The sequence below is a fragment of the Apium graveolens genome, chromosome 1, assembly GCF_009905375.1.
Source record: "Apium graveolens cultivar Ventura chromosome 1, ASM990537v1, whole genome shotgun sequence".
NCBI lineage: Eukaryota > Viridiplantae > Streptophyta > Magnoliopsida > Apiales > Apiaceae > Apium > Apium graveolens.
This window is the reverse complement of record NC_133647.1, coordinates 178,034,035-178,045,514: the sequence shown is the minus strand read 5'-3', so window position 1 is coordinate 178,045,514 and position 11,480 is coordinate 178,034,035. Positions and strand designations below refer to the sequence as shown.

At 41.2% G+C, this 11,480-nt stretch overlaps 1 protein-coding gene across 1 annotated transcript; it reads left to right on the top strand.

Moving 5' to 3' along the window:
- Positions 1-9,865: 9,865 nt before the first annotated feature.
- On the top strand, positions 9,866-10,264 carry LOC141712085 (uncharacterized). The gene has a single exon (XM_074514884.1). The coding sequence runs from the start codon at positions 9,866-9,868 to the stop codon at positions 10,262-10,264; it is 399 nt and encodes a 132-aa protein (XP_074370985.1).
- The last annotated feature ends 1,216 nt before the right edge of the window (positions 10,265-11,480 follow it).

Here is an 11,480-nt window from a genome sequence, read left to right as displayed (position 1 = left end):
GCCTGACTGGATGATCATTAACTGCTTTTATAATGGGCTGGGTGCAACTTCTAGACCCATGCTTGATGCAGCATCAGGTGGAACCTTATGGGCTAAAAGCTACGGTGAAGCTTATGAGTTGATTGAGCTGATGGTTGCTAATGAATACCAGAACCCAACTCAGAGAATGCCTCAAGGAAAGGTAGCAGGAATTCTGGAAGTGGATACAGCTACTGCTATAGCTGCTCAGCTTCAGGATTTGACGATGAAGGTGGATTCTTTGGCTAATTATGGAGTTAATCAGATCACTAGTATCTGTGAGCTTTGTGTTGGTGCGCATGAGATGGAGCAGTGTGCTATTTCTAGTAAATCGGCTCAGTTCGTTAGCAACCAGTTACAGCCATCTATCATCCCTACAACCGCAATCATCCTAACTTCAGCTGGAACAACACTCAAAATGTGGTGCAACAGCCTTATCAGCAGTATGCAGCAAAGCAATTCAACCCTCCCGGTTTTCAACAACCGCAATATGCACCAAGGCAACAACTCCAACTTCAGAAACTACCACAATCTAATGAACAATATGAATTGAAGGAGTTGAGGCTCATGTACAAGAGCCAAGCGATTTCTATCAAAGACATTGGAGAATCAAATTGGGAAGATTTCCAATGCCTTGCTGAATCAACAACCTGGTACACTCCCTAGTGATACTGAAGTTCCGGGCAAGAGGGAAGCTAAGGAGCAAGTCAAGGCAATCATATTGAGGTCTAGGAAGGTTGCAAATCCTGAAAAATCTCAAGTTCCAGAATCTGAAGTTGTGGCTGAAGAAGATGTACAGAAGGAAGCAGAGGTGGAACCAAGGAAGAAAGCTGTTATCAACACTCCTCCTGAGGGTAATACAAGGGAAAAAAGGTCTATCATCCACCTCCTTTTCCTAAGAGGCTGTAGAAGCAAAAGTTGGACAAGCAATTTGCTAAGTTCTTGGAAGTTTTCAAAAAACTTTATATTAACATACCTTTCGCTGAAGCTCTTGAACATATGCCTAGTTATGCAAAGTTTATGAAAGGTATTCTCTCTCGGAAAGTGAAACACGATAACTTAGAGACCGTTGCTCTTATGGAGGAATGCAGTGCTGTGCTGCAACATAAGTTGCCTCCGAAGCTTAAAGATCTTGTGAGTTTCACTATTCCTTGCACCATCAGAAACTTGTCATTCGACAAATGGTTATGTGATTTGGGAGCTAGCATCAATCTGATGCCTTTGTCTATCTTCAAGAAGTTGGAATTTCCTGATCCTATGCCTACTTATATGTCTTGCAGTTGGCCGATTGTTCTATTACATATCCTCAAGGCATTGTGGAGGATGTCTTGGTCAAGGTGGACAAACTCATCTTTCCTGCTGACTTTGTAATTCTTGATTTTGAGGAGGATAAGAAGATTCCCATAATATTAGGAATACCAATCTTGGCTACTGGCCGAACCTTGATTGATGTCCAGAAGGGTGAGCTCACTATGCGAGTACTGGATCAAGATGTGACTTTTAATATTTTTAATGCCATGAAATTCCCTACTGATAACAAGGAATGCTTAAAAATGGAGTTTGTCGATTCTGTGGTTACTTCAAAACTTGATAATATGCTAAGGTATGATGCCTTAGAGAAGGCCTTGTTGGGGAATTCGAAGCCTAGACTGATTCGATGGGTTTTTTTACTTCAGGAGTTTGAGTTGGAGATCAAGGATAAAAAGGGTACTGAGAATCAAGTTGCTGATCATCTCTCTTGTTTAGAAGATCCAAGTGTGACTTCACAGGATAAGACATTGATAAATGAGTCTTTTCCCGACGAGCAGTTGTCTGGGGTACAAAAAGAAGAACTGTGGTTCGCAGACATTGTGAACTATCTTGTGAGCAATATTATGCCTCCAGAATTGTCTTCTGCTCAAAGGAAGAAGTTTCTTCATGAGGTGAAGTGGTACATGTGGGATGAGCCATTTTTATTTCGGCAAGGAGCTGACCAAATCATCAGGAGATGTATTCCATACAGCGAGACGGAGGGTATCTTGCGAGACTGTCATTCGACTATTTATGGAGGCCACTATGATGGAGAAAAGACAACAGCTCGTATCCTTCAAACATGATTCTTCTGGCCTATATTATATAAGGATGCGCATCGGTTCATTTTGAAATGTGATCACTGCCAATGTGTTGGTAATATGTCTAATAGAGATGAGATGCCTCTTAATGTGCTACTCGAGGTTGAGATCTTCGATGTTTGGGGAATTGACTTCATGGGGCCATTTGTTTCATCTTACAATAATCAGTATATCTTGTTGGCGGTTGATTATATGTCAAAATGGGTTAAAGTTAAGGCTTTGCCGATGAATGATGCGAAGGTAGTGCCTAATTTTCTTCACAAGCAGATATTCACAAGATTTGGGACTCCAAGAGTCATAATCAGTGACGATGGATCTCATTTTTGCAATCGCAAATTCATTGCTATGATGCAGATATATAATGTGAATCATCGCATTGCTACAACCTACCATCCTCAGACTAATGGTCAAGCTGAGGTATCTAACAGAGAGATCAAGCGTATTCTAGAGAAAGTTGTATGTCCATCGAGGAAGGATTGGTCTTTGAAGCTGGATGAAGCTGTTTGGGCGTATCGGACATCATAAAAGACTCCGCTAGGCATGTCACTATTTCAGTTGGTTTATGGTAAGGGATGTCATTTTCCTGTAGAGCTAGAGCAGAAAACATATTGGGCTTTGAAGAAATTGAACCTTAATTTGGATGCAGCTGGTAAGAAAAAGATACTTTAATTGAATGAACTCGATGAGTTTCGATTTCAAGCGTATGGGAACAACAAAATATATAAGGAGAAGGTCAAGAGGTGGCACGATAGGGGTTTAGTGCTCAAATCATTTGTTCCGGGGCAACAAGTTCTTTTGTTCAACTCTCATCTCCATTTTTTCCCTGGAAAGTTGAAGTCAAGATGGTCAGGGCCGTTTGTTGTCAAAACTGTGTTTCCACATGGAGCGGTGGAGATTTATGAGAATGATCCAGGCCAAGCATTCAAGGTGAATGGACAACATTTGAAGCATTAGTGTGGATATATGGCAAACTGTGAGGTTGTTAGTGCCGTTTTATTGTCCACTTGATCTCGGGAATACTACGTCAAGCTAGCGACGTAAACCAAGCGCTTCTTGGGAGGCAACCCAAGCTTGTTGTAGATTAGTAGGATTTAGAAGGAAGGAAAAGCAAGAAGAAAACACAAAAAAATCAGAAAAGCAGAAAAAATAGGGTAATTTTGACAGAAGCACGACGCGCCCGCACTGGGTCGCGGCGCGCCCGCGTGAAAAGTCCAGAAGCACGGCACGCCCGCTTTGGTATGCGGGGCGGCCGCACTGGTTGAACAGTACAGTAATACGGCGTACCCGCGCTGCCAGGCGGGGCAGCCGCGTTGGCTCCCTGTACCCAAAAAAAGAGTTATAACAGCAGGAATTTAAACACAAACATATATCCCATCCGGATTTTTGTTCTCTCATTACCCTAATTCTCCTCCAAATCAAATTCTAAACCTACCCATTATTCCCACTAACCCACAATCACAACCCAATTTTAATTCTAATCCCTAAACTCTATATATACACACACACAATTCCATACACCCATCCCCACCATATTTATAATTCTCAAACACATAAATCTCTCTATACACTCTATTATTCTCTCTTATTTAAATCCAATGGCACCTAAGAGACAGAGGACTCAAGTTAGCAGCAGCACCACTGATTCTTCGAGTGTTGGAGGTGTGAGACCTAGGTTTGCTACTCCGGAGGCTGAAGCGGAGTATACGAGGCTACTATCGAAGCCCATAGCAAAGGAGAGGGGTTTTCCACCATCGGGAAGGGATGGTAAGCTTTTGTAGATAATTCTGGAGATGGGTTGGGTATTTTTTTATGAGGCACCCGCTATTGTGCCCATGAGTGTTGTTCGCGAGTTCTATGCGAACGCGAAGGCGGATAAGAATAGGTACTCGGTGGTTCGTGGTTTGACCGTGGACTATATCGTGGAGGCTATTCATCAGGTGATTAACCAACCTAAGAGACAACCAGGGCAAGAAGATTGGGTGACTAAGACCGGGGAGGATTTTAACTTGGACTTGATTGTTGCTAAATTGTGTGTCCCGGAGACTCACTGGAAGTTCAAGAAGGGCACGAGCGAATATGCCACGTTCCCTGCCTCTTGCATGCCCAGGTTCACTCGTGCATGGAACTCTTTTATTTGTGCGAACATCATACCTTCTTCACATATACACGATGTTACTGTGGATCATGCCAAGTTATTGTACGGGATTCTACAGGGAGATTATGTGGATCTCGGATCTACGATTTATCAGGGTATTTTAAGGTTTCTGCGTGAGAGCACTACAGGTTCTATTCCATATACATCGATTATGACGAAGCTGTGTGTGACGGTTGGAGTTCATTGGCCCGCACACGAGCAGCTTCAGCTACCTAGTGCCTTTATTGACAGTTCAACGATAGCAGTGATGCAGGATTGGGGCGGAGGTAAACCTGATGAGAAGGGGCTCGGTTACTCTTATGATAACTTGGCGGGTGGCCAGCCAGCTGATTAGAGATATGCTGGTGGTCCAGTTTAGGCTAGTAGAGTAACATGGAGACATCAGAGGGGTGAGCCTAGTTCTTCACAGCAGCAATAACAGGAAGCAGAGGACAGTGATGGTTTGGGTTCAGTGCAATATAGGTGATTGATGAGGCGGATGGATATGATGCATGACATCCATAGCAGGTTTGCACAGGACCTTACCCAGGCATTGGGGACAGCTTTTAGAGCTACGGGAGTTGATATCCAGTGGCCAGTTTTTAGTGAGGATTCTGTGTAGCCGCCTCCTGACACTCCACCCACAGAGGGTGATGACCATCTTGATTCCGAGTAGGTATGCCTGATTCCTTACTATTACCTTCACTGAGGATAGTGAAAATTTTAAGTTTGGGGGTGGTAATTAAGGAATATATGTTTGTGTGAGTCCATTTAGTTTGCATATTCATGATAGTTTAGTTCATATAGTTGCATATTTTTCATGTAGTTTTTTTTTATTTTACATGTTAGTATGTTGCATATAGTTGCATGTGCATTTTATCATGATCCCTTCAGTTTGCTATTCCGATTAATTTGTGATATTGATGCGAGTGTAGTGATGTCGTATAGAGGGAAGTTAAGTCTTAACAAGTTGATTTGCATGCTAGAAATAAGAAAAATTTCACTAAGTCTTATAGGTTGCTTATGTACTAGATCATGATCATGTCTTGTGTGTTTGTCGAGGTTTAATCACTTGTTTTTGTCTAGAATGTATGATATTCTCTTAATGGAAAAATAACATAAATATTTAAAAATTAGAGAAAAATATTGGATTTCATGGCTAGTTGTTGTGGCTAGGTGTCAATTGTCTAGTAGCCGGATCATATTTATATGAGTAGTCTAGGGTTGAGCGAGATGGAGCGAAACACACTCGTTCAGAAATCATGTGAAAAAAGAGAAAAAAAAAGAAGAAAAAAGAAAAGAAAAAAATATGTGTTATGCATAATTGATCATGAGTGGGCTCTTTAATGCTCGAGTTATTAAGTTCTTATGGGACTTTGTGCCTAGTGACCTAAGGCTTTTATAGTCTGGGATCTGCTAACCTAACGCTCGCTACAGTGGTATTATTGCATAAGTCTTTTGTGGACCTCACTCATTGCACGATCAAATAAGCATATTTGTGTTGTTATGTGTTATAAATAAAAGCATGAATCCTTGTATAACTCCAATAAAATTGAAGTGTTGTCAGTTATTTTGAGTTTTTCGTATATTCTATTTATAACCTTGTGATTACCTTGATGAGTAGTGAGTCATGGTTTTTGATCTAATTACGATAGTATATCTGGTAAGCAATTGCACACACACACGTTTCTGGCTTGTAAGTTGAATTATGGGTTTTGATTGATCTTTGTGTGAATAATTGCATTTGTTGAGATGTTGCTCATTGGTTGGTTTAGCTATTCTGAGGGGATTGTTGTATTCATGTAGTTTGCATTCATGCATTCATGCATTTTTAATTTTTGTTCTTTGAGTCTGTTTATGCTTGAGGACAAGCATCGGTTCAAGTTTGGGGGTGTATTAAGTGGCATTTATGTCCACTTAGAATGCTTCATAAAGGCTTAAATTTGGTGTTTTGTACTCAAGTTATTTGTGTTTTTGATACGTTTTTGTAGTGTTTTGCATTTCAGGCATAGATAAAGGAATGGGGAGATTTAGCATTATTTTGGTGCTAAATTGGTGTTAGGAAGGTGCCTAGGAAGATTGCTCGTTGAATGCCATCAAAAACCAGCCAAGAAAACAAGAAAATAATTTTTCTCCAGAAGATTAGCGCACCCGCGCTGTGTTAGCGCGCGGCTGCGCCGGTTGGCAGAGTTACAGTGCGCTTGCACCGGGATAGCGCGCGGCCGCGCCAGGCCAAATTCTGAGAATCCTGATTCAAGTAGAAGATTGATTTCCTGGACTTCTATTCTGATTGGGCTGCTATATAATGACTCTAAAAAGACATTTTTCATACCGGAGACTAAGGAGAAGACAACGAGAAGACCTAGGAGCACAAATACAACGAAGGGGAAGAAAAGCTTGTTTTTACTTGTGATTCTTTAATTGAGTTGTAAAATTGGATGCTTGTTTTCTTGTTTGTTGAACCTATTACTCTTGATTATGTACTTGTGATTTTATTCAATTTTATAAAGACCTAGTTTATTGTACCATGCTTTCATCTGAATCTGCGGTGATGATGAGTTCGGTTATGAACTAATCATTATCGTGGGGTTCTAACGGATTTACTTATGGATTCTAATAGTTAATTGTTTTGATATCTTGGTGTGTGATGATTGAATGATATCTTAGTATTGGTTGTGCTTAATCGTCTTATGAGCGTCGCAAACTTATAAGATAGCGTGTTAATCTCTATTGAAGCAAAAGTGAATATAGGGGTTTAGAACTGACCATGATAGCATAGGTTATGTATTTGATATGCATGATTCGTAGGTAATTTTAACCATCTTACTTGCCCTATATAATCACGATAGATACCTTGTGATTTAAACCTTTATGTTGTCAAATTCTATAAACATATAGAGTCTCAACATACTTGGTGTCTATTCAGCTTCTATCGCTTTTGTAGATATCTGGTAGTAAGGTATTCATACAACGAAAGTTTGCGTTTAGTAGTTTCGTGTTATCTGATTAGTTGTCATCACCATTGCATGCTAAAGTTAAGAAGAATGATTTTGAATGAAGTAGTAATGGAGTTAGAATCCCATGTTTGTGTCATATAAGTAATTCAACTCAATTCTCTTAGTTAATTACATGTTAGTTAATATCTTAGTTATAAACAATCTCAAATTATTATTCATCTTAGCATTGAATAATAACCATACCATTGTTGCATAAGTCCATAAATTGAATTTAACCTTAACCAGTCTCTGTGGGAACATACTAGAAAAAATTCTATATTACTTGCGAACGCGTATACGTGCGTGTAAATTATCGCGTGTTTTCGTCCTAACAAGTTTTTGAATCCGACCTCTTAGGACTCCAAAGTCTACTCTAAAACAAATACTTATTCATCAGGGGTCCTAACCCTAGTCCAATTCAAGGACCTCCAATATCTATATAAAGGGTCTCACCCCTCCATTCAGAATTACGTTTTGGCTTGATTCTCTAAATTCACAGAGATCCGTAGGCATCTTGTGAAGGCAGATTTAAGCTACGAAATACAAGTGCAACCATTAAAGGCCTTGAGCTCACGGATCCTAGCAATAAATACCGCAATAATTATAATCTAGACCTCCACCAATTTCGTCAGTGGTGGAGATACCCCCACATTCAACCCACCTCCACCCAAGGAGGAACTCTGGTGGGAGCAACCGAGGCACAACCTCAAGGGACGAATACCCCGACTCTTCAAGGGATGATTCCCCAATTTCAGCAGTTACATGCACCTGTAAATCCTCAACCCGTTGGGTATGAGTATTCAACAATTGTGACCACTAACCCCCTTACGGGATGCCCCCATACCCAGAGGTTGGAGGGAGTGGGCACTCCAATCAGAGTGAAGTACAAGGGCAGACACCCCAATACATATATGGTTTGGCCTTTATTCCGGAGGATCAAGAATTCTCTGGACCTTATACTGAAAGAGACTCCGAATCTTTGGATGATGATGTGGCTCCAAGAAGGAGGCGTTCTGGTAAAGAACCAATGCCTGATGCTAATCAGCGTCCCAGGAGCACCCGAGGGACGAATCCCCAAGAAGTACATGAGAGGATCAGGGCTCATGAAGCTGAGGTCCAAAGGCTGAAGCGCGACCTGGAGGCGTACCTCACCCCAAGACCCCCACTTCCTCCAAGGCGGAGAGATACTCCTCCAATCATAGACTTCAATGGTCCAATATCAAGAAGGTCTGTTGTTCCAAGGGATGACCCAAGTGATCTTATGCCTCTAGGAGATCCTGATGATCCAACTCCACCATTCACTGAAGAAATAATGAATGCCCACATCTCAAGGAATTTTAAGATGCCCACCATCAAAGCATATGATGGTACTGGAGATCCCACTAATCATGTCAGAACATTCTCTAATACACTGTTATTGCAGCCCATGAATGATGCTATTAAGTGCCGGGCCTTTCCTCAAACCCTGTCGGGAATGGTTCAAAGGTGGTACAGTTGTTTGCCTCTGAATTCAATTGGGTCCTTAGAGACTTAAGTCAAGCTTTCATTAAGCAATTCATCAGTGGAAGAGTCCATGAGAAAAGTTCGGCATCTCTCATGAGCATTGTACAAGGAGCAAATGAGTCTTTGAGGGATTATTTGAATCATTTCACGAAGGAAGCCTTGAAGATCCCGGACCTTGACGACAAGGTGCCTATGATAGCACTGCAGCAGGGAACTAGAGATGAGTTCTTTAAGATGTCCTTAGCTAAGCGACCCCCTGAAAGTATGCTACAGCTTCAAGATAGGGCAGGGAAGTATATCAAGGTTGAGGAAAGCATGAGGAAGACGGCAGTGAACAACGAGCTTGCTGGTGGCAAAAAGCGAAAGACTGATCTGAAATATAATGCGAAGGAAAAATACCCTAGAACCGAGAATAACGTTGATTCAACTTTAAAGAAAGGAGGACCTGGACAAAAGTTCACTGAATATGCTAAGTTGAATTCCCCTAGGAGCCAGATCCTAATGTAAATCGAGAGAGATGGGGATGTTCGTTGGCCAAACCCTTGAAGGATGATCCCGTTAAACTAGATAAGAGCAAATATTTTGGATTTTACAAGGATACTGGTCATGACACTGATGAGTGTAGACAATTGAAGGATGAAATTAAAGTCCTAATCCGAAAAGAGAGGCTGAGCAAGTATACTGGAGATGGAGGAGATATGAATAATAGTGGAAGAAGGAACTTTGATGATCGAAGAAAGGATCCATATGATCAGGGGCGAAACCCCCAACCCCGGGGCGGGTAATAAACACAATCTTGGGAGGACCTCAGCCTCGAGGGCCAGTAATAAACACGATATTTGGAGGAAAAACTGCTGTTGGATTTTCTAAGAAATCAAGAAAGGCTTACACCAAAGAAGTCATGCACATAGTGGGGGAAGCTCCGAAAAGAGCTAGGACCGGAGTAGCAATGGTGCTTGATGATTTCGACTTGCAAGGGGTCAAGTTTTCTCATAATAATCCTCTAGTCATAACACCCATAATAGGGAACAGTCCGGTGAGAAGAGTTCTTGTAGATAATGGAGCGTCGATAAGACATCTTACTCTGCGGCACCTTCATAAGGATGGGTTACAATGATTCTCAATTAACCCCAACTGATATACCGATATATGGTTTCGCTGGAGTCGAGTGCCCTGTGGAAGGGATAATTAAGTTGCCTTTGACTATGGGCCAGGAACCAAAACAAGCAACACAGATATTGAACTTTGTGGTGGTAAAGGCTGGTTCAACTAATAATGCAATAATGGGAAGAACGGGAATACATGCTTTCAAGGCAGTTCCTTTTTCTTACCATTCAGTAATGAAGTTTCCCACCCGGAATGGAATTGGGGAAGAGAGAAGAGATGAAAAGATGGCAAGGAGTTGTTATGTAGCCTCCCTTAGGGCTGATGGAGTTGGGGGTAGGTTTTACCTATTGAAGAGCTGGATATTCGTGAGAATGACAAGAAAAGAGGGAAACTAATAGAAGACTTGATTCCGATCCCTTTGGTTCCCGAGGATCTTGAGAAAGTGAATTTCATTGAAGCATCACTGGCGGAGCCCCTTAGAGGGAAGTTGGTGAGGTTTTTATAAAAAAATGGTGATATATTTGCGTGGTCAGTAGCTGATATGCCTGGCATAGACCCGGAACTGATCATTCTCAAATTGAATGTAGATCCAAATCGAAAGACCGTGAAGCAAAAGAAAAAGAGTTTTTCCCCTGAGAGGCAGGAGGAAATCAAGCAAGAAGTAGAGAAGCTCTTAGAGGCTGGTTTCATTGAAGAGATACAATTTCCAGAATGGTAAGAAAATCCTGTAATGGTAAGGAAGGCTAATGAAAAGTGGAGAATGTGCGTGGATTTCACTGATCTGAACGATGCATGCCCAAATGATTGTTTCTCATTACCAATGATAGATATATTTATAGATGTGACCCCTTATCACGAGATGCTGAGCTTTATGGATGGATTCAGTGGATACAATCAGATCAAGATGCATAAGGATGATATTCAAAAGGTACCATTCATCACTGAATTTGGTGTTTTTTGTTATCTTGTTATGACGTTTGGTCTCAAGAATGCAGGAGCTACCTATCAAAGGTTGGTAAATAAAATTTTTAAAGATCTTATTGGGAAAATAATGGAAGTATTTGTAGATGACATGTTAGTCAAGATTCTTGTGAAGACTGACCACATAACCCATTTGAGGGAAGCCTTTGAGATCCTGAGTTACCACAGAATGATATTAAATCCTGCAAAGTGTGCTTTCAGAGTAAGATCTGCTAAGATAAAGGCCAGTTTGGACTTGGAGCTTCCACAAACTGTCAAAGATGTTCAAAAGCTCACCGGAAGGGTTGGTGCCTTAGGATGATTTATCTCCAAATCTGGAGACAAGTGCTTGCCATTCTTCAAATCCTTGAAGAAAATAAAAGATTTTATATGGACCGAGGAAAGTCAAGAAGTGTTTGAAGGGTTGAAGAAATACATGGTCCAAGCCCCATTGCTGGCCAAACCAGACCTGAACGAAACTTTGTACTTATATTTGGTCATTTCAGAAAATGCCTTGAGCGCTGTGTTGATTAAGGAGGAACTTATAGTCCAGAAACCCATATACCATGTCAGTAAGATTCTGCACGGAGCTGAGTTAAATTATTTGATTATTAAAAAGTTAGATTTAGCCCTAGTGATGGCCTCAAGGAA